The 24,173-nt window shown below is 37.0% G+C and overlaps 1 protein-coding gene across 1 annotated transcript; it reads right to left on the reverse strand.

Annotated features, from left to right (window-relative positions):
* Positions 1-849: 849 nt before the first annotated feature.
* On the reverse strand, positions 850-21,892 carry PERP (p53 apoptosis effector related to PMP22). Its single transcript, XM_072643431.1, has 3 exons — positions 21,416-21,892; positions 5,638-5,778; positions 850-2,366 (listed from the first exon to the last, which is right to left on the reverse strand). The coding sequence occupies exons 1-3, from the start codon at positions 21,630-21,632 to the stop codon at positions 2,143-2,145; spliced, it is 582 nt and encodes a 193-aa protein (XP_072499532.1). The 5' UTR covers positions 21,633-21,892; the 3' UTR covers positions 850-2,142.
* Between the last annotated feature and the right edge of the window lie 2,281 nt (positions 21,893-24,173).

Here is a 24,173-nt window from a genome sequence, read left to right on the forward strand (position 1 = left end):
AGGAAAAGGGCAAAAGAAGCAAAATAGTTCAGGTAAAACATAGAGAATGAGACTAGCAAGGTCTTGAAAGCTTCAGTCAGCTTAAGGGCTCATGCAGCATCAATTCTCAAAGTGTGATTCAGGGATCCCTAAGGGGTCTTCAAGGTTAAAATTACTTTCATGATAATACCACCAAGATAGTTTAATTTCTAATACTGATAGATATAATCGACATAGATCAACATTCATTGGAGCAAATGAAGGACATTTTCACAAAGAAGAAATGTAGTATAGTACATAAAGGACTTGACTTAGAGTCAGAAAGTATCAGGTTCAAATCCCACCTCAGACATTAGTCCAATGTGTAACCCTCAGCAAGTCACCTATTCCAAGACTCAGTTTCCTCATCTTGAAAAAGAAGAGAATAATTTCATGTGTTCCCCAAGAATGTTGTGTGCATGTAAAGTACTGTGCTAGCCTTATATAGAATTCAGCTACTATTACTATGGAATGTCCTTGCATAGAGCAGAACCCTGATACATTTCCCTTTGGGGCAAAACAGCAAGGAAATGATCTCATATTTATGACTGTCAGCAAATCACTTCATCTCTCCATGCCCCAGTTTTCTTAACTCCAACGTGAGAGGGGGAAAGATGATTTCTAACATGCCTCCCCAAAATCTATGATCTTATGTGTTAAGGGAAAGGAATTCTGGGTGAGTCATGAGGAGGATCAACGTTTGTGAGAAAACCAATATAATAGAACAACTTTTCATCTTATGCAAAGTTTGCCCTACTATCTCCAAACAAATATTTATTTGTGAGCTTTTTTTTTTTTGGAAGCAAACACAATAATCATACTAGAAACAAGTAACAGGTGACCTGGTTTATTAGGAAGAGTTCGTAATGAAAACATTTGCTTTAGCTTATTCTGCAATATACAAAAAGGATAACTGATAAATAAATTCAGTTTTGACTTTCAATCTGTTGGCTAATATAAATGGTAAAAAACCAAATACATTATGGTATGGTCATTTGTAGAAACAACTTTTTTTTTATTACTCTTCTATTCAGTGCATTGTAATTTTATTTAACTTAAAATTTTTAAGTTAAATTATAAGTAACCTATACCTTACTTACCAAGGACCACCAGACTTTTTACTGCATTTTAGGCTTTAAGGTTCAATCTTTAGACTATTTTAGGCAATAGCAATAAGCATGCAGCCAAATCAGACTGGAACTGAAAAATTCAATCCAATTCACGGGGGCTGTGTGCATGGCATATGCAGCACGAGTAAAATTAATCCCCATTTTCCAATCTGGTCTAATCTGGCCAGTCATATAGACAAAGAAATAATACAGACTAATGAGCATAGTGCTTTTACCTTAGCCCAACCCAAAGTATTATTTAAAAAGAAAAAAAAATATCTTAACATTTTACTCCAAAATGAGAGTTTCAACTGCATTAGGCCCTTTGGCCCATTGGGAAGAATGGCATCGATCTTTTGTTTCTCTAAATAATATTTTAAATACAACATTGAATTTAATGAAAACTCATGGATTTGTAAGGTTAATGAGAAATCATGAATAATGTTAGGGATGCTGGTTATCACCATGCTTTTTAAAGAGACAAAAAGGTGAACTGGAAAAAAAATTCTTTGCATATCTTAAGCTATTCAGCTGAGAACAATTATTGCTAAATTAAAAAATATCTTCTCCTTTTCCCTTGCCCCATCTTAGGGAATCAGTACATTAAATAAAGACATATAGAAACTTGACCTGTCTAAAGCAATTCCAGTTTCTATTTTATACGATAATTACTTTAGGTTTATAATTAGATTTTTTTCCAAATTGCATACTAATTTTAAAGGCAGATATTTTGGGGGAAACTTTGGCATGTTGTCAGCAATGAATTAAAAGGAACAAGGCATATTTAATACAACAATTCCCTTGAAACATGAATATAAAAATATAAAACCACTTAAGGTACTTAAGATAATCTCAAATTTTTATGGCATATAAAAAATTTTCTCAAAAACAGCTGAATCCTTTGCATATCACTGTAGACATGTAAGTTCAGTATGATCTGGGAAGAAATGAATGTCTTTCTGTCTCTGGAATCCAGTTGTCAAAGTCGTATCGATATTCTTTTGTTTCTCAGCTCTTAGGATGAAGTGTAGAAATACCTGGGTTTAGCATTGCCCAGGAGATCATCTTCATAGTTGGGGAGGCAGCAGAAGAAGAAGGAGCAGCCTATGAGGATAATGGTAGCTGCCCAGCCAAAGCCATAAGCCCAGTTGTAATAATACCTGGTAACAATATCCCCTTGAAGGAATTGGCGAGTGTACATCACTGGATAAATAACCAGAGAGATGATCTGAAACACAGCTAAAGGTAGGGGAAAAACACGAAAGAATGAATAAAAACAAACCCACACATTTTTTCATCTTTAATATTTCTTTCCGTGTATAAATTCTACTCTAAAGGTGAGAATATTGATCAATCAGTCATCCTTGATTGAGCATACCATGTGCCTAGCACTAAATGATGGAGAACAAAAGAATTACTGGAGAACGGTGCTTTATGCATAATAGTAACTCAGTGAATGTTTGTTGAATTGAATAACATGCAAACATGAAACAATAAATATGAAATTATTATAGGGATATTTATGAGTTCACATAGTACATCACAACTTTCTCATATACTACATACTGTTTTCTAATTTTCTGGGTCCCAACTCTTTTGATCAACCTTATTTGTAAATATACATAGAATTATTTATAAATTATATACATATATACATGTGTACATATACATATATAAATTATATACACATACATAGGTCTCAGTTTAGTTTTAATGTCTGTCATAGCTGAAAAAATGTAGACAAATATGGAAACACATCACTGGCTTCATTTAAATCATGATGATCATTTTTTAGTCTCATCTACCAATTATTTTTAGATAAACATGTAGAATACAGAGAAGCATGGGAAGACTTTTATGAACTGATGGAAAATGAAGTAGATAGAGTGAGGAAAACTATATGTTTGTGTGTGTGTGTGTGTGTGTGTGTGTAGTTTACAAAAAAATAACAAAATGAAATTAAATATTGTATAATCACAACAACCAAGTCTAGTCCAAAAGAACAGATATGAGAATGTATCTCTCTTCCTCCTTTGTTGGCTCAGGGTATGGATAATTGCATATGTCAGTTTTTAGATATGTTGGCTAGTTTTGCTAAGCCATCTTTCCTGCTTTTTATTCTTTGTTACATGGGATGGTTCTCTGGGCAAAGTAGAGGGAAGGAATAAGGGAGGAAATTCAGGTGGTATAAAAAGCAATATCAATACAAATATGACCTTTACCTTGAAGGGACAGATTGTGTGTTTATTTATTTTTTTAAATATCTGCTAGGTAGAATATTTCCAACAGCTACTTGTCACAGAATAGCTCAGCAAATATGAGACACTTGTAAAAGAAAAAATGGATAGTATCTTCAGGTTTGATAATTCCTAGAAGTACCTTGCCAGGAGGGTACCAGCTTTTGGCATATACAATCTTTTTAGAGACATTTTGTTTGTTTGTTTTGGAAACTCTTGACAAATAAATGCTTCCTGAAGAGATAGTGTATTTTTTCAACACCTGAGATGAGAACTGTGCAGATATTTTTGTGGTTTAATTATGTCTGGATATCTGTATATGGAAATAGAAATAGATGGGTCGATCTATAGATAGATTGATAGAGGTCTATATCTATATTTTTTCTTGAATTGGGGTATTCAGCTAAATTTTTAGGTGATGAAATTAAGCAGGTAATTCTCTCAAATACTACAATATATCTGTGATCTCTAGATCACAATGATAAATTTACAAGCATGCATCAAATAACATCTATATGACAGGTATTCTAAGTACTGAAGATAGAAAGTCAAAATTATATAGTCCCTGTTCTCAAGGAGCTTATATTCTACTGACAGCATGTACATAAATATGTTTAAAATACACAAAAATTTAAAAAAAAGGAAATTGGGGAGGGAAGCCACTTTGAGAAGGGGGATCAAGAATGACTTCATGTGGAAGATGGTGCTTGAGCTAAGTCAGGAAAGAAACTAGGGATTGTAAGAGGCAGAGGTGAGCAGGGCGTGCATGAAGGATGCACACTACAAAGGCTCAGAGATAGGAGGTGGAATATCATGTAAGGGAAACAGCAAGAAGGCATATATGTCTTGTCTGTAGAGTGCTAGAAGGCAAGTAATGTGTAATAAACCTGGGAAGGTAGGCTGAAACTTAGTTGTAAAGGGTTTTCAAATCAGTTTTACTAAATAGTAGAGTGATATATATTTTTTTTTTAAAGAGCTTTATAGAAAAACCAGGTTAGCAGTTCTATGGAAGATACATTTGAAAGGGAAGAGACTTGAGGCAAAGAAAGAAATTAGGAGGCTATTTCAAATAGTACAGGTGAGAAGTGCTGGGAGCCTGAATTAGAGCATTGACTGGATGAATAAAGAGGAGGGGATAGAAGCAAGAGATGTTGAATAGATAGACCTAACAAAATTTGCAATCGATTGGGTATGTGTGGTTACTGAGGGTGTAGAGTCAAGGATGACACCAAGGTTGCAAACATGGATGACTAAACAATGACAATGCCTTGGATAGAAATAGAGAAGTCAGGAGAAGGATAGGTTTGGAAAAGAATCTCTCATTTTCCATATCTGCAAAATGGGAGTGGTTAGAAATTCTCTACTTCACTAGGTTATTCAATGAATCCACCCTTGGATAAATTTAAGCCTTTATTAAGTATCTACTATGTGCCAAGCACATAGGCCAGCAAGGTGGTATAATGGATAGTACTGGGCCTGAACTCAAGAAGACTCATCTTTACGAATTCAAATCTTGACATTTACTAACTGTGACCATGGGCAAGTCACTTAACACCATTTGCCTCAGTTTTCTCATCTTTAAAATGAGCTGGAGAAGGAAATGGAAAACCACTCCAGTATCTTTGCCAAGAAAACCCCCAAATGAGGTCATGAAGAGTTAGATATGACTAAACGACTGAACAAGAACAAATGTGCCAAGCCCTGTGCTAGATACCGGAAATGTAAAGACAAAAACAAAAGCTTATTCTTTCCATAAGGACCTCTTGTTCTATGCAGTGAAATAATACATATATAAGTAAATATAAATTATATACCAAGGAAATAGCAAGTAATTGGGGAGGAGAGGCTCTAGCACCTGGGGGATTCAGGAAATGTGTCATGTTACTACTAGCTTCTGAGCTGATTTTTTAAAAAATCTAAGTATTCTAAGAGGCAGAGGTGAAAAAACAAGCATGCATGGAAATCATTTTGTAAACTCCCAAGTGTTATATACATATGTATATAAATTCCTGTATAAATGTGTTACTATTCCTATTCCTCCTATGTTGCTTTCAAAAACAAAATCATAGATTTAAAGCTGGAAGGGATCTTAGAGGTCATCTGGTCCAACCTTTCCATCTTCCAGATGAGGAAACTAAGGGTTGTAATTGGCTCCACAGCCAGAACTCTCTCTATTACATTGCAATAGAATGTGGTCTCTGTTAAGAGATATAGTGTGCTATTGATGCTCACAGATATCAGGGAAGAAAATGACTTTTCCAACATGGTCTTACCAGCAAGGGCCAGCAGTCCTCCAATCACTCGCAGGAAAACAAGCATTTGTGGTCCACAAAGGGCAAAGAAGGAGAGGATGAAGCATATCACCAGGATGATGCAGCCACACATGAGCATGGCAGCTGCTGCTCTTCCCCAGGCTATCCAAAAAAAAAAAAGAGACAATATTTAATAACAAATAAGGCTATAAAAATATCAAGGGCGGCTTACTGAAACACTGGTGGTCATCCATGTTCTTTCATTAGATTTTTTTGGAGAGCAAAGGAGCTATTTTCCTTCTTCATTTCTTCATTGTCATTCCCACACCTCCCCTTCTTGCCCTTTAAGGAGCATATGATTATCTTCACCCTGATTAGAAATGTAAACACAACCATGGAAAGTCATCTAGGAAAATGGCATTTCCCGTATTTCTAATCTCATGTTGGGCCTGGACTTGATTGCCAGAGATCATAACCGCACCCCATAGGAATCCAGAGCCAAGAAAGAGAATATTGCAACCTTTGTTTTGAGTCTAATAGAACAACCTGGGGCCTCATCTGTTCCAACCTCAGTGGGTGAAGGCTCAATGATTTCATCAGTGTGGGGAAGGAGGGTGTAGAAGCTTCCTTTATCCCTTTATATCCTTTGTCCTTTCATCAAGACATCAGACCCTAACCTGTCTATGACTCATTAGATAAGGACTAGGGAGTTGCCTGAGGCACAAATAGGTTAAGAGATTTGCCATTGGTGACACTGATCCTCCCTACCCTGAACCTTGCACACTATTCACCCTATCATGCTGGTCTTTATTGCTCACCCATCTCCCTTGTTCTGCCCCCAGAACAAGTGTTTATTTCTGAGGGAAATGTTTGCTGCCCTGAGACAAGAGAACTTTATACCAACTCTCCCTTTTAAAGATTTCCTAACTTACCATAGGTCTAGTTAATAAAGTCAAACAAATACTAAGTTCCTAATCTGCACAGCCCTGTGTTTCATAAGATGGATTTACAAAGCCACAAAAGAAAACAATCTCAAGGACTGTGAGGAAACTCTGTGGAAGAAACCACATGTGAAAGTGCTAGTAGGATGGAGTCACCACCAGCACTACCACTAGTAGATCAGGCAAAGTCTAATGGAAGAGATAGCATGTCACTGAGTTTTAAATGAAGCTTGGGATATGAAGTAAAGAAGGAGTACATAGATATATGTACATATGTATGTACATGAGGTAAGGATGCTAAAGCATGGAGAGAGGAGATGAAATATTGTGTGTGTGTGTGTGTGTGTGTGTGTGTGTGCGTGTGAGAGAGAGACAAACAACAGTTATTAATACAAAATGAAAACCACTTTTCTTTTCTTGTGGGGCAATCTAAAATAGAATATCCTTTGGACTAATTTTTTAAAAACTTAGCTTCATATATATGAAAACTCAAGCATCCTCAATATGTGAGGGGCCTCTCTCTGCTTTAGCCTTTGTTATATCTTTCTGGAGGAGTCGTAACCAAAAAGTTATTCAATATTCCAAGTTAAGATACTCTCAAGTTTGGGATAATGCTTCTGGTTGCGTATACCTTTAGGGAGAATTTGTATGGTGTGTATGTTGTAAACTGTACCCTAAATCTTGCTGTTTTAGTCAGCATTTCCTAGGGCAGGCCTTTTTTGAAACAATTCCAGCTACAGTTTGTAATAAATAGTAGCACCCATTATCACTTTCAAATAAATAACACTGAATTTCCAGCATCAAACCAAGCAATTGTTATCATTTCATATACCTTATCAAATTATTTTTTTCCTGCAGGAGAGAGGTGGCATGCATTACGTATAAAGGTCAATGAATACTCCCTCTTCTATATTTGATATTCACCAGGTCCTCCACATCCAAAGAGATGTAGAGAAGTGGTGAGGATAGAGCAAGTCACAGAAATTGCTAAAATGATAGCTAATAAATCCTTCATTAAAGTGTCAATGAATTGCAGATAGTGAATTTGGAATAGGGGAGCCAAAGAGGTAATTGATGATTGACTTTGCTTGCCCAGCATTCAGCATGTTGCAGCAGAAAGTGAGTTGGATTTGAAGCTAAAAAGCCCAGCTAGGTTCAGGCTTCACCTGTGCCATTTACTACCTATGTGACCCTGGAAAAGATATTTCACCTCTCTGGGCCTCAGTGTCCTCATCTACAAAATGAGAGGTTGGACTCAATGACTTCCAAGGATCCATTTAGTTCTATTTCTATGAACTATTTCTATGAAGTATTCTATGAATACTTAGGGAATTCTGTCAACTGTTTAATGTCCTAACATTATGAATACATTTTGAAGCTCTCAACCTCCCATCTTGATTTGTTAATATTTCCAAGGAAAGCAGCAGACTTTGGGTTTGGGAAGAGAATGGTCAAGCAAGACAGATTTTGTTGATTTTCTGACCATTGTCAGATAGACTAGTGTCAACCAACCACATATTCCAACATATAAGGCTTCCATTGCTGAACAGGAGCCAGATACTTCAATCTGTAAAGCTTTACTTGATGGTCTTTGGCCCCAAGGAAAGCAAAACACAGGAATTACCTGGATAGAAGACAAAATTAATTCATGTAAAAGTGAAATGAGCTACCATGGTATAGTGGAAAGACATTTGGAGTCAGAGGATTTGGGTTCAAATTCTACCTCTGCTATTTGTCTTTGTGACCTTGGGCAAGTTGCTTCACTTTTCTAGATTTTAATTTCCTTGTCTGTAAAATGATGGAGTATGTTAACCTCTAAAGTCTCTATTGTGTGGAAGAAGAATTAGGTCAAAACAGGAGCAATGGGTAGAAGTTTCAAAGAGGAGAATTTAAGTTTGATGTTAGAAATGATTCCCAACAACTGAGCTATCAAAAAGTAGACTGGACTGCTCTCCTTTTCTGTTGTGGTTGTTCAGTCATTTCAGTTGTGTCCAACTTTTGGTGACCCCATTTGGGGTTTTCTTGGCAAAGATCCTGGTGTGATTTGCTATTTCCTTCTCCGGTTCATTTTATAGATGAGAAAACTGAGACAAAGTTAAGTGCCTTGCCCAGGGTCACACTGCTGGTAAGTATCTGAGGTTGAATTTGAACTCATGGAGAGAAGTCTTCCTGACTCCAGGCTCAGTGTTCTATCTACTTCACCACCTAGTACCCTCTGTCTCCTTGGAAGTCTTCAAATTCTTGAATACATTATGGTAGAGATTCCTTTTATATTTGAGTTGGACTAGAAGGCTGCTGTGATCTCTTCTAACTCTGAAGTTCTGTGAGCCCTTCAAACTCTAAAACAATGATCTATCTACGAATGAACTTGGAGGCAAAGTCATTCTGAGGCTGGTGAAAACACCCAATCTAGTTGCACAGTTTTAGAGCTTTTCAAGGGGGAAGAATCTATAAGATGATTACACTGCATACTTTTTTGTATGTTTCATGTATATACAAATACACATACATATTTAAGTTGACTTATTTTAAGCCTAATTAGTATTTAGCATTACTGTTTCATATTTTGTGTATACTGTTAATATTAGGTCTACTGGTTAATGTTTTATTAAATACTTATTTTTCCTTTGCTTTGCCTAGTGAAATTCACTTTACAGACATTTGTATTAAAGGAAACTCCTCAGAAAACTATTGGAATATATCTATTCAGGTAAGTGAGGGATACCTCCTTCTGAAAGGATTTTATAGGAAGGATAGTGATCTCTGGTCACAGAGCAAGACAAAATAGGTTTGTGGTGTAGCAAAAAGACTAGATTGGATATAAGAAAAAATTTTGTAACGCTTGTGTGAGTATTCGTCCTTGATTGCCAAAGAAGACCATGCCATTGGAGAAATAATGACATGACTTGCACTTGACTTTGTTTTGAGGGAGGAAGGGCTGTGCAGGTCACCAGTCTCACTTCTCCTCCAGAACCTGAGTGAATATAACACAGGATGAGGCAATTGGGGTTAAGTGACTTGTCCAAGGTCACACAGCTAGTGAGTGTCAAGTGTCTGAGGTGAGATTTGAACTCAGGTCCTCCTGACTCCTGCTCTATCCACTGCACCACCTAGTTGCTCCTGTAACGCTAGGGGTAACTGAGGCACTGACATAGCCTCCCAAAGGGAAATGGTAAATGTCTGACTCTAGAGATCTTACAACCATCAGACTTGAATGTCTGAAGGGTAGATCTAGTCCTGAGAAACTTTAGATCTTTTCTGTGTAGTTCTAATTGCATGATATATGTAGCCAAAAATTTTCTATGCTCATGCCTGTTTGAAATAGAGCAACACATGACTATTTTTTACATTTTTTTCCCTGAGATTGCCTTTGTTAGATAAACACATACATAAAGGTTCAGGTACACATAAAAAAATTACATTTCTGCATACACCCTTCCTACCTTCCACCCCTCCACAAATCCTACATTTTAACTTAAGGCCTAGTTAATAGGGTTCACTTATCCAAAAAATGACATCATGATAGCTGACGCACATAAGAACTTCTGCTAACCACTCCTGAACCCCACAAAGCTCAGACCTTCACAGCCACTTATTATCCAAAGAGAACAGAGCAATTAGGTGATGAACTGGATAAAGGAGGCAGCTAATTAAGATAATTAGGCCCCCAATGTCCACTCAATTAGCTTGGCTGACCTAATTCATTAGATCAGCTATATTCCACATTATACTGAGATATTAAAAACAAATCAGGGGATATTTGTTTTTTTCGATATGGCTTATCCTAGAATTTCTTCAAATAACATATTCCTTTAGTGTATTTAAAATAGCTACTGCTAAAATTATATTTTTCACACAGCTTTAAAGGTAAATAAATACACATTTTATATATAATTGTTCAACCCTTTGCTTGGCTGTACTGATGGAAAACTGATTGATTCAAGGGCTGTCTTTTTGACTGTAAACTCTTATTAACAAGGTCCATAAACCAGATTGCTTCACATGTATAAGGAAATTGTACTGGCATAGATCAAACAGACACATAGACAAAGGGTGTGTGGGGTTAGGGTTCAAAGGGGCATGACACTGAATCATTGATGGAATTCTCAACTTGGCTCATGGCAACAATCTACTAGTACACAATGGACAAAGGAACTTGGAATTATGTCCCCAAAGTTACTTAAAATGTCTACTCCCTTTAAATATGAGACCCCAGGGGTAGGCAGATACCAAAGAGAGGATAATGACAAAAAGAAAGGCCCCATATACAGATAAAATTTTATAGCAGCTCCCCCGCTTTATTTGTAAACAAAGACCTAGAAATAAGATACTTGTCCATCAACTGGGAAACAAGAATGTTAATAATATTATGTGGTCATAAGAAATGATGAACATGAAAAACACAGGAAAACATGAAAAAATTCTTATGAAGTGAAGTAAGCAGAACCAGCGAAACATTATGCACAATGAGGATGATAATGTAAATGGAAGAACCAATCAAAAAACTCCCAATATGTACTTATAATGATTAAGCTTAGTCTTAAAGAAGAAATGAGAAAATGTACTTCTCTCCTTTAGAGAAGTGAGGGAATATGGGCACAGAACTTCAAGCATATTACAAGCCTTGATGAAGAGGTTGGTTAATTTTGTTCAGTTGTCTTTGTCGTCCTAGGAGATGGTTCTCTGGGTAGAGAACAACCCAGATATGTGTATATGGAAATACTGGTGATATAAAAGCAAAAGCTATCAATAAAAAGGTTTCTGAAATGTCCTATAAAAAAGTAAAAGGGAAAAAAATGCCGTTCTTGGAAACATTTAACTGTGACTCTTTCTTACCATTTGCCAAGAGGTTTTGTAGGTGAAGGTAATAGGCTGAATTCTCCCTATTGAAATACATACATACATATATATGTATATGCATATACATATATATGATATACACACATACACACATTCATATATATACACACACACATGCATGTATACACACACACATATATATACATACACATATGTATGTATATGCAACTACCGCACATTCATACAAATATTTTAGTTACTCCAATATAGGACCTCCCTTTGGTATGACCCATTTTTCATTTATTCAGATTTTACTATTCTAAATATAATTGTGATAATTGACAATATTGAAAGCTGATTATTATGACATTTAAAATGTTTACAATTTTAAAACAACCAGTTTAACACACTCACATTCATAATAGCTAAAATAAAACATATCTACTTAGTACCTCTTTCTATTTGTACACATGATATTGATTTATTAGCAAAGTAACATCCAGTATGTGAATATTTTCATATAAAGTTGGTGACTTTTTCTTTTCCACTGTGAGACTAAGATGCTATCACTGGGGCTATATTGCTTTATCGAAAGCTCCAGGCATAAATTATGCATTTAATATGACAAACACATATATAATAATAATAACACTAATTTTTTAAAAAGTATTAATGTCTACTAATGAGCTATTTTATTTTTCATCAGAAACAACTCTAAACATTAATGCAAATGATACTTGTTTAGTAACTATTTATATTTAGATGACCTAATTTCAATGGATAAAATACATTTTTTCAGTTCTCTCAAAGCACCTGCCAGTTTTCCTTAACCATTTATTCTCAACCAATTTTCCTAACATAATCATAGCTACTGTGTATTCCAGTGCTGCTTTTATTTTTTTAACCTATTTTGAATGATTTCATAAAGGTATTTCCAGATTCTTTTGAATTCCTTATAGTTGAACATATTAATTGCTTTCTAATATTAGCAATGAATCTGGGATTTCATCATAATAGGGAATCTCCAATAAAAAAAAAAACCTCCCTGTACCATAGCAGATCAGCACCAACTCTACAATTTAGTCTAAGAGAACTACCTAAGCAACTGACAGATTTAGTAACTTGTTCAGAATATGAGCTAGAATTTGTCAGAGATGGGAATTAGACCCAAGTCTTTCTGGCTACAAGGTCAGCTCTCTCTCCACTATACCAATTTATATTCTATTCCATTATATTAATATACTACAATTTATTTAACTACATTCTCCTATTGTTGAATATTTGGATTGTTTCTAGTTTTTTTTTGCAATTGAATATAATCTTGCCATGAAAATCTTTGAAGGAGCATCTCATTATTTTAATGGAAATAACGACTTCATTACAAGCAGAATCTGATTCTGAAAGGCGAAGTATGAATTCTAATTAAATAGCTTTGGGACAGTTCAATAAAAGAATGAGTCCCCTGACTCCCCCCAAAATTAAGGACTCCTTCCATTTCCTAAAGGTAAGATGCTATATAGCCTCTCCTTGATTCCTTGAATAAATTTAATACATTTTTAAAAATTCAATGTTATGATCTCTCTACACTTAAACTTTGAAACTGAATCAACCAACAAGCATTTATTAAGAGCCTACTATATACTAGGGACTGTGAGTACAAATACTAAAGTGAAATAATCCCTATCCTCAAGTTTACAATTGCAAATCTGAGTAAGTGGAAGATGGTAGTATCCTTGGCAGAAATACAGTTCATCAGAGAGATAAGATTGTAGGAAAAGACATTAAGTTTCAGTTTTGTACATATTGAATTTGAGATGTTTATAGGACATTCAGTTTAACATGTCCATTTGGCAGTTCATGATTTGGAAATAGATTTTAGCAGAGCTCTTAGCTGAATGGGGCTAGCAATAATCATTAAACTCATTAACAGATAATTGTAAACTACAAAGAGCCTCTAACTCAAATGAAGGTGAGTTACTATGCTACTACCTTAATCAAATTACAACTCACACTCCACCCATGCTTAATTTTCTTTTCTAATTTCATAATGATGTTTCTTCACTATTGACTATACAAAAGAGGCATCCATGTGACATTCTCGGATAATCTTACAGGACTAAGTTGTGTCGGTATCAGAACAGTTTAAAAAGATGTCTATATGCAATATCAGTAGATATTAATTAATAAAGATATGACATCTTCTGGCATTGTTACTATTTAATTTTATATGAGCTCATTGTTGTTCAGTCATGCGCCGCACTTTGTGATGTTCTTGGCAGAGGTACTGGAATGGTTTGCCATTTCCTTCTCCAGCACATTTTACAGATGATGAACTGAGGCAAACATTTAAGTGACTTGCTCAGGGTCACACAGTGAGTAAGTGTCTGAGGCTGGATTTGAACTCATGGAGTTGAGTCCTCCTGACTTCCATCTGGGAACTCTATCCGCTGCACCATCTATCTGCCCTAAGAGCACTTATATTAGGTGAAGCACATCTAGACTGTAGAATTGTATATAGAGTCTCCATTAAAAAAACAAAACAAAACTGGATATGTCACTAAAAAATATGTAGAATCAACACCAAAGTTGCAACACAATAGGAAAAGTGAAGTTACTTAATACTTTGTGGGGCAGAATTCATACCAGGCCTCATAGATATACAGGAAAAATGAATGTTTGAGGTTTCAGAAGGGGCTATGGCTTCATGGAGTAAATGCAGGGGTGCCTGTAGAACATTAGGAAGAGAAATGTGAGACATCCACCCATTTATTCTACCTATTGAGGCAATTAGCAGATTTACTAGTGAAGTTTTTAAAGCTATTAAGGACTTACAAACTAAAACAGGCAATTCATCCTTGTATGTTGTTAAAAAGCAAAGTGATATTGGAGATGGAGACCCATCCTTGGTATGAGTTCAAGCCCTGAGGCTCAGGTGATTTGCCTGTGGTCACAGAAGTAGTGAACATCAGAGGCAAGATTTGAACCCAGATTTTCTGACCCCAAAGATAGCATGCTTTCTATTTGCCATGGGGAGGGGCAACTTGGTGGCACAGGTGACAGCGCTAGCCCTAGAATCAGGAGGACTTGAGTTAAAATCTGGCCTCAGGTACTTTCTAGCTGTATGACCAGGGGCAAATCACTTAACCCTGCTTGCCTTACTTATAAAATGAGCTGGAGAAGGAAATGGCAAACCAGTCCAGTATCTTTCCCAAGAAAATGCCAAATGGGGACACCAAGAGTCAGACATGACTGAAAAACGATTGAACTGGCCATAGGAAAGTCACTTAATCTAAGCACAACATTTCTGTAACGTTTTCTAAACCTTACCATCGTACATAAAAGTGAGTTGACGTTATTATTCTCTGACTTTCCCAAGAATACAAAAAGCCTTTATTAAAAGAGAGATTAAGAGTCGAGTCTGATTCCAAGTTCAGTATTCTTTGACTAAGTTGCAATGACTCTCCATTTTCTTTCCCCATGAAGAGGGAGTGGTTCAAATTCCTCTCCACAATTTCCCTCCCTGACCTGTAGTAGCTTGTTTAAGAAGCTAAATCCAACATGAATTAATTCCCCATAAGGTATCCACCTAATGCTCCTGCCTTTCTCAGAAGACTGGAAAGGGAGGAACTTTGGGTGGAGTAGAACACTCCATGTATGTGCATGCTTGAACAGTAAAATCCATCTCAGCATTTTATCTGCACAAGCAATTCAAACCACCATTTGGATTTGTGTTAGACTAGATTTTTTTTCATATTTTAAGAAACGCAAATTATAGTTAAGTTTTTTTTTAAACCCTTGATTTTCCTTAGAGTCATTGCTATGCCTGGGTAGACAGTGTATTTGTCAGCAAATTTACTATGTGGGTGTAAATAATAAAAGTGTTGGGCGAGCATTTTGTCAGTAAAAGGCATTTTACTTACGTGTCAAAAAAAGCATTTTGAATAATGATAACAATTATATGAGCAAATTCTTAGAAGAATGAAAATTCCTTGAGTACCTAGACTTTTTTGTTTTAGTCCTCGTCTCTCCAGGGCCTTGCGTATATGTAGTAGCTACTTATGCTGTTTGATTGAATTTCTGATATACGTTAGAAAGTATTCATATTAACACTATATTATTTTAAAACTACCTATCTCCAGCTATCATTCCAGTTAACCAAATTAATCCTGGCTCTAATTTCTGTAAAGTAATCTCATTTTTTTAAAGTCATTCGCCTCATTCCATTCAGTTCATTTCAAGTTAGCAAGCCTTTATCAAGCACTTTTTACATGCTAGGCACCATCCTAGATCCTGAGAATACAAATCTGAAAATGAAACAGTGCCTGCCTTCAGGTAACTGGATTAAGTATAATTGGCAATTTGAGAGATCTTAAAAAAATATCTCAGGTCCACTTCTTTGCAGAAATGAGTTTCAGAGTCCCGCACAATACATCATCAGACAACAAGTTAGTATAATAGAAAGGGCACCATATTTAGAAGCAGGAGTCCTAGCTCTGTATCCTGATTTTATGGTTTAGCAAGGGGAACTTGAACGAATAGCCTAACCTCTCTGGGCCTAAGTTTGTTCATTTACATGTAAAAGTAGGAAACTAGACAAGCTAACCTCTAATTCAACTCAACTCAACATTGCAACTCAAAATTCTAAGATTTTACACATAAGTTGCCCTGTCCTGCAAAACCTTCAATTCCAAAATTATTTATTATTTGTCCTGAGAGTGGGAATGGAGGGAGGACTTCCAGGGGAGCATGAACTTGCATAGCAATGCAGGGTTAAACTAGATTCTGTCCAAGACTGGGGCTAGATCCCCAAACCTAAGCTTCAAAACAAAAGGGGCAAGAGTGATATAGTGAAAAATGTGATGGATTTAGAATTAAAGAACCTGGCTTCGAGTCCTAACTGCCATTTACTACCTTTAGGGCCATGGATCACTTGACCCCTCTGGGCCTCAGTTTCTTCATCTGTAAAATGATGGGATAGGGCTATATGGCCTCTAAGGTCCCTCCAAACTTTAAATCTATAATCTAATGAAACACATAGATGTCTCACTGTATCAGTTACAGCAATTAATGTCTCCATTTATAGTACATGACAACCAGTCATGAGAGTGTCCTTCCCTTCCTCAAAACAAATTAGTTCAGTTGCATCAAAGAAACTTCTGATTAGTTTCACAGATAAACACCAAGTCCTTTAATTAAGGTTCGTTTTCCCCTCTTCAAAAAGCAGCATATGTCTATCCCTTTTAGGTCATTATTTTTATGTTCTCACTATCACATTGTTCACAAAACCTTGATCTCTATAAAAACTGAAACAGAGAAGGCAAAGAGTTGCAGAGCCTGCCCCTTCCCCCTTTGGGAAAGTAATTTTGAGACTTTTTAATGCCAGAAGTTTACAAATACTCTTCCCTAATATTAACGATTTAATTGTATAGGGTTGTAAGAAGTAATAAGACATCACCACTACTACTTTTGGTTTAAATCCTAAATATCATGTGAATCATGCACTCATCCACGTTGTATACATTTCATCAGCTGAGTTGTAGTTATGATATATCATATTTAGAAAACAATGCTATGCAAATTTTCAGGCTGTTTCCTCAAGTAAAGACATACAGATTTCTCACAGACAGTTCTTTCAGTATAGAGGTTAAAGCAAAGACTTTTAGCTTTTTCTGTGTCATGGATTCCTTTGGGAGTTTGGCGAAACCTGTGCCCCTTCTCAGAATAGTGCTTTTAAATGTATAAAATAAATACATAGGGTTACAAAGGAAATCATATATGGAAATAGTTATAATTTTTTAAGTGCATAAGCCTCAGATTTAGAACTCCTGGACAAACAATGAAAAGCAATATTATTTTTTCCTTGGATTTCAATCGTATTGGACACTCCAAGCACAAAAATTCTTCCCATGACTTCAGATCAGCAGCTATTCTCTAGCTTACAGTCTTTGAGATTTGTCCAAGACACTGCAAAATTATGTGACTTGCTCATGGTCAAAAACCTTATATGCGTCAGAAGCAGCATTTGTACCTAGAGCTCCCTAATTCCAAGGCCAGTCCTCTATCATCTATGCCAACCTGCCTCTTGAAAACAATTAGAATTTCAAATAAGGAATCAAAAAGCACTAATACTTTGATTTCTTCTATCCTAAGTCTAAATCTCACAGATGTATTTTCAAAATTGCTATTTCTGCAAATTTAGAACCCTGACCAACGAAGTATGTGGGCAAGTTGGAATCATAGACTAGAAAAGATAGATGGTATTCTGGAAGACAGTCAATATCCAAAAAAATTTGCAAGGGGGAAAAAAAGACAGGCTAAATCTGAATATTTAGAATTTAATTGGTCTAAGTCTAAAGTCCTATCCTTGTTAAAACCACAGCAACTGCAGTTTGCAAAGAATATTAATGAGCTCGAGAATATCAGGAAATGGTCACAAGGATGATGACTAAGTTGGACATTATGCCATAAAAGGACTGATTGAAGAGACAGAGGACATTTAGCCTAACAAAGACTCATGCGGGCCATGCCAGCTGGGTTGTTTTTCTTGGTCTCAGAGGGTTCCCATATGTTGCTTGAGGGGCTGGGGGGCTCAGTTGGGATCAGCGTCAGTATGATTTTCCCCATACTATTGGAACCGTCCCAAATTCTAAAGGGGGTACCTGGAACATTCCCTTTTATTTAGAAGTCTTCAGACAAATGCTAGGCCACTTTTTAGGGATAGTGTAGAGAGGAATTCCTGTTCAGTTATAGATATCCCTAAGTCTATATAATACCAGGGCTTCTGACCAAATCATCTTCATTGAATACCTTATTTGTTTACCTACTATACAAATATTTAGAACAGCCTCTCCTGTAATTCCTTCAAAGGGATCCTGGGATCTTTCAAGCAGGAAGTAAATTGGGAAAGGTAGGGATGGAATGGAATCTGCACTTTGCTAAATGTCTGTGGTTTTTGTCTTTAAGACAAATATTTTTAAATGTTTTCCTAAAAACAAACTGAAACCCTTACTAGCACCTCCTGAGGTCCCTTAAATTATAAAATTCTGTGGTCCTGGGAATGTTAGACTTGGGAAGGAACTTAAAGATTCAACACCCTTAATTTTATAGATAAGGAAAATAAGACTCAAGGAAATTGTGTTATCCAAGGCCACATACAGAGTTAGTGGAAAAGTCAGGAGTAGAACTAGGTTGCCTGACTGCTAGTACAATACTCTTTCCATCATAGCACACTGTCTCTCATGGACCAAGCCCTAAGATTAGAGGGAGGAAAATCAGAATAGTATCTTATCAAGACTGTTTTCTGACTTTTCTTTAATGCCTTATCTGATAGTATTGTACCTTTGAAGCAAATGACTTCAAAAAACAATTGAGCCAAGGGCTTCATCTCTAATCTGGGGAAAGTTATCAAGAATTTAAATCTCATTAATAAAAAAAAAAACCATACAGGACCCTTAACATGTTTATATGCTTTGATGATATGTATTGTCCACCATGGCTATATTTTCAGGTAACTACGAATTTAGGTGGGACATTGAATGAATATAGGGATAGTGGAAGTGCCAAGTACAAATGACCCCATGGTGAGAGGCACGGAATCCCACGTCAGAGCACAAGCAACATTACTAACGCTGTGACTAAAATGGTCAGAGCTTTGTTCTGATGAGTCAAATGAGCTACCTTCTCCTCTCTATTATTACCTCTTTCCCTTGGAGCATTTCCCTTTCCTTCCCTTGGTTGTGATTTGGTTCCTAGTCATGGGCAGGAACTGCATTTGGTACACTGTTCATACTGAGCACCCTTTGTATTTTTAAAGCTAAAACCAAGGATAGTCTAAACATTTTCAGTTTTCCCTTTCAAATTAAAAAGGGAAAGGTTATAAACTTCTACCAACTGAGAAAACATGTATACAAATGTTTGTATGTGTAATTTAAATTACTTATGTTCTCTCAAGGTTCAAATTGAAAGTATCATTCTGTGGTTAGTTAAACCACACCCTGTTTAAAAAAAATTAACCTAGCAGTGCCCTAAATGACAACCACAGCAAGGAGGGTTCTTCTTTCATCAGAGGGATCTTTGCAAAAGCACATCAAGTCAGACCATGCTCGAGCAGGAACGAACCTGATGGTTTTCTTAAGGCTTCTACCACTCCAGTACCATAGATTTTCTCTGATGAGCTTTTCTGTTTTTCTAAGCAGGTTACCATAGTTTTGGTTCACCATTAGCCTTTGTTGTTAAATGTCTTTGAAAACCGTTTTTTTTTTTAGTTAAAAATCTTTTTTTCACCCCCTTCTAACTCTGCCCTTCTTCCCAACCCAAAAGAAAACCAAAATCTCTGAAGCAAACTGGCATAGTCAAGCCAAACAAATTCCCACATTGTGCCATGGCCAAAAATATGTCTCGATCTGCGCTGGGAATCCATTAGATCATCTCTCAGAAAGTTAAAATTCTAACAAGGACATGGGATTATATTATTTCAAAGGAATTTATTCCTCTCTCTGAAACAGAGGTGCTTTCAGTTTGTTTTAGGAAAATATTTAAAAATAGGTGTGTTAAAGGAAAGAACACAGACATTTAGCAAAGTGTAGATTCCATTCAGTCCCTAGCTTTATCACCTTTCCCAATTTATCCCCTGCCTGAAAGAACACAGGATCCCTTTGAAGGAATTATAGGAGAGGTTGTTCTAAATATTTGGATAGGAGGTAAACAAATAACTTATTCAATGAGGATGATTTGGTGAGAAGCCCTGGTATTATATAGGCTTAGGGACATCTAAGTTGAGGAGGCATAGCAGGCAATGGAAAAGGACACAGACACTTTCTTCTTTTTTCTTAATCAGTTATCAGGTTATGGTGAGGAAGGTCTTGAGTTAGCCTTGATTAAATAGCATTTAAGTTCTAAGGTTAGGGCAGCTAGATGGCTCAGTGGATTAGAGTACTGGGCCTTGAGTCAGGAAGACTCCTCTTCCTGATTTCAAATCTAGCCTCAGACATTTACTGGCTGTGTGACCATGGGTAAGTCACTTAATCCTGTTTGCCTCAGTTTCCTCATTTGCCTAATGAACTAGAGAAAGAAATGTCAAACCACTCCAGTGTCTTTGCTAAGAAAACCCCAAACTGGCTCACAAAAGTCAGATAAAACTGAAACAAATGAATAACAATGAACACTGAGGCTGCTTTTAGATTGACAGTGAATAGGATCATGTTATAAATCTTTGGCACATATGGTGCCAGTTTAAACTGATAAAGTGAATGGCTTGGAAAAACACAGGCGATGCTTTCTTTGTTACTGCAAACAATTTAGCATTCATTGTGATTTGCATAAACTGGAGGGACTACCCACATTCATGAGACAATAGCTCCATTTCAGTACTGAAACACTTGCATGTAGAAATCATATTGTTCACCAGGAAAGAGGATGTCAGGGTATTGCACTGGAATGATTTCTGGTTTTCTGACTCTGAAACTTTTAACCAGTATGACCTTGGGCAAATGACTGAAGTTCTCTCAACATCAGTTTTCTTCCTGTCAAATCTTTGGGTGACTTCTAAACTCCACTACACCCCAAGCTCTGATCTGTGAACCTCAAAGTTCCCCTCCAGCTCTAAATCCATGATGCATAAGCCCTGAATCACTGAGCTTCAGGTCACCATCGTGGTAACTTTCTAAAAACTCCTTTACACAGTTTATTTGCATTCCATTTTCTACATGAAGTGGACATGCATTTGTTAAGCACCTACTCTGTGCAAAGCGTTGGGCTATGGTCAGTGGCTACAAAGACAAGTCAGAAAAACCCAGGCTGCTCTGAAGGAACTCACATGCAAACAAAGAATTTAAGTCAGAAATGCATTCCTTAAAACAAGAGCTAACATGATCTAGCCTTTTAAATTACTAAAGGATCTGCTAAAATTATACTTGGGAGAATTTGGCCTGAGAAAACAATTTTAAGCAGAAGGAAAAGAGGAGAAAGGGAAAATTCTTTGGCTGACTGTGTCTCCCTTGAAACAAGGCCCATTCCTCTGAACAATGGCCCGTGTCTTCCCCAGCTACCTGCCCACTCACCAAAGTCCATAAGGCTTGTGCAGTTTTCTTCATAGGGGGTGCCCCCAAAGAGAGCGTCACCTGAGCATTTCCACCAGAGGGAGGAAGTTTGAGAATTGTTCTCGGCCTCCAGCCAGCCTCTTCCAGCGAGTGCTATGATATCAAAGATGATGGCGCTGAGAAGAAGCAGGGGTAGGATCCACCGACAGCGCTCACAGGCTAGGCCACAGCGCAGCATTTTGTCCAACACTCCAGGGAGCTGAGGCCAAAGGAGGAAAGGACAGGATTCCAGAAAGAAGAGAGAAGTGGGCAGCTGGGAGCTCTGGGCACTACTGACAATGGTAGGTAAAGGGGGAAGTATTTAAGGAGGAAAGTGTAAGCATGAAAGGCTTTGTGGTCAGCAACCAGGAAGCCCCACCTAGATTCCCAATGACTAAGAACAGTGGCTAGAACCTGTAAAGCCAGAGGTGAGCTCTCAGGCTGGGATAGGCTGAAGTCAAGTCAGGTTCAAATTACACAGTGACGGGAGAACATGATTTAATCCTTTCCACAGTAAAATCAGGAGCTAATCCTGTGTTTTCACACACATGCAGACAGGTGGCAATGTAGGAACACAGATGAGGAAGGCTCTGTGATATTCCCGATCAGAAAGAAAAGGTATTCTATGACTCCAACAGTATAAAAGGGAGAATGGCTAGTTAGGTAGAAATGGTTTTATGAAAAGGCAAAAATGCGTTTACTGTGTATTTCTGGATTAGCTCATCTGAGAACCAGGGAGCAATCCGGTCATGGTTTGTGTTTCTTTGCATTTCTGAGGCTGTGGTTAGGATAAAGGGCTTATTCTTGTTAGTTTGGGGCTTTATTCTTGGAAGTGGGTCCTCCCATCCCAACTCTTCCCCCTTTAAATCCTTACTAAGGTCAAGGAAGATCACCCTACTGCCAAATTCAAAAGCTATTTTTACATCCTCATCTTTCTTAACCTTTCATTTCAGTGGCATAAGTAGAAATAAAGGAGATCAGATTTAATTGGGGGGGGGAGAAGAATCCTTCTCTAAAACATCAGAAACACCCATAATTAGAGGTATGGGACCACAAGCATAAGAAGGCCACCTGTTATGGAAAACCCAACTGTTTTCTCACAAAAACAAACCAGGGTTGCAAGTTCATGTGTCCCCTTTGGGTAGTAAGCTGCCTGCCACCATGCCTCCTGATTTTCTGAGATTCGAACCCCTCTGCCAAGGAAAGTTCAATCATTTGCTTTTCCCCTTCTGACCCTGTAGCTGTCTTGTCTAGCAGGCATTAATTAAAAGGAGATTTATATAAACATATATATTATATATACACATACACACATATATGTATTGTATATATATACAATACATACATGTGTATATGTATATATGTGTGTATGTGTTATGTATATACATATATACATATATGGGTAATTCTCTGGAATGGTGAAATGTAAATGATGTTAAAAACAAGATATGAATAAAAATGCATTTAAAATGAAATGATGAGATTTATTTTCAAAATACATTTTGAAGTGTGGAATGGAACTGGATATGTACTGTCTCTGTTGTGGAAGATCACCTTGAGATAATGTACCAACTCTATATTGGTCCTTATGTCAAAAAAGGTTGTTAGATAAGTAGTGACTGAGGCAGAAAGGACCTTAGGGCTCTGAGAACTGTAAATAAGTCCCACCCCTCTCTTCCAGAGCCACACTTTCAAGACAGAGTTAGCAGTAGTTTTCTTTTAGATTTCTAGGAATTTCTAGATAGGCTACTGGAAAGGGATTTCTAGAAAATCCCTGGGAAAGGATTTATCTTCCACTCCCAGCAGCAATGGCAAGGAGAAGGTGTCTCATCTCGGGGAGCCCAATACTAGACCTCTAAACCCTGGCTGCCTCTTCAGTTTTGTACTGTTTTCTGACTGATTCCAAGTCACCAAATAGCTATCATGAGAAAGGGACAATTCTGACCATGGAGGTAACCCAAGAGTTCAAAAGGTCTGGAATTCCTAAGTGCCAGCTGCCCAATGGGAGGGGCTCCCTTCCTTCGATTACACTGCTTCTCAAAAACCCAGGAAAATCATTCTGAACTTGAAGGAACTAAAGAGGTGTACCTGGCTGCCCAAAAGATCTGAATTTTGTGAGTTGCCTCTAAATCTAAAGTGAATGTGAAATGTCTATTCTGACGTCCCATAAAATTGGCTTTACCTCTTCAATCGATAGAATGGAAGCAATAAGTTATTATTTTAAGAATATGCTAATTTGTGCTCCAGATTGAAGGGGATTTATTATTAAGTACTATGGGAGAACGTGAAATGCACTTGAACCATTAGTATAAGTGGTTAAACTTTTTGTTCCCAGTCCCCTTAAAAATTATGGAGGATGGTAAAGGGCATTTCATGAGAATTAGATTTATCAAAGTGTACTATGTTAGAAATTAAAATATCTTAATATATTATTAATAGTTTTGACCTCACAGACCCCCTGAAAAGAATGAAGGACCCCCGGAATTCCCCAGATCACACATTTAGAACCACTGGTATAGTGGATGGAGAGCTGGCCTCAGAGTCAGGAATAAATTGCTATTCCATCTTTAATACATACTAAGACCGTGTTTCACAAATGTATCCTCTTGGTGTCCCAGACCACTCTAAGTTATAGAGCAAGTTCTGAGCTGCATTGGAAGATTTAGTTTCCTTATTGGGTATTCATTATATTAATGAAATTACAAGTCTGGAAAAAGCAAAAACAAAACAAAACATGAAA

Source organism: Notamacropus eugenii, chromosome 2, assembly GCF_028372415.1.
Source record: "Notamacropus eugenii isolate mMacEug1 chromosome 2, mMacEug1.pri_v2, whole genome shotgun sequence".
NCBI classification, from domain to species: Eukaryota; Metazoa; Chordata; class Mammalia; order Diprotodontia; family Macropodidae; genus Notamacropus; species Notamacropus eugenii.

Bases quoted from the DNA above. Each gene is read 5' to 3' on its own strand.
- PERP (XM_072643431.1), bottom strand. From the start codon at position 21,632: ATGCTGCGCTGTGGCCTAGCCTGTGAGCGCTGTCGGTGGATCCTACCC. The intron at 5,779-21,415 runs GTGAGTGGGCAG...TTTTTTGGATAG, and splicing joins CACAAGCCTTATGGACTTTG to CCTGGGGAAGAGCAGCAGCT. The intron at 2,367-5,637 runs GTAAGACCATGT...CCCTACCTTTAG, and splicing joins AGGACTGCTGGCCCTTGCTG to CTGTGTTTCAGATCATCTCT.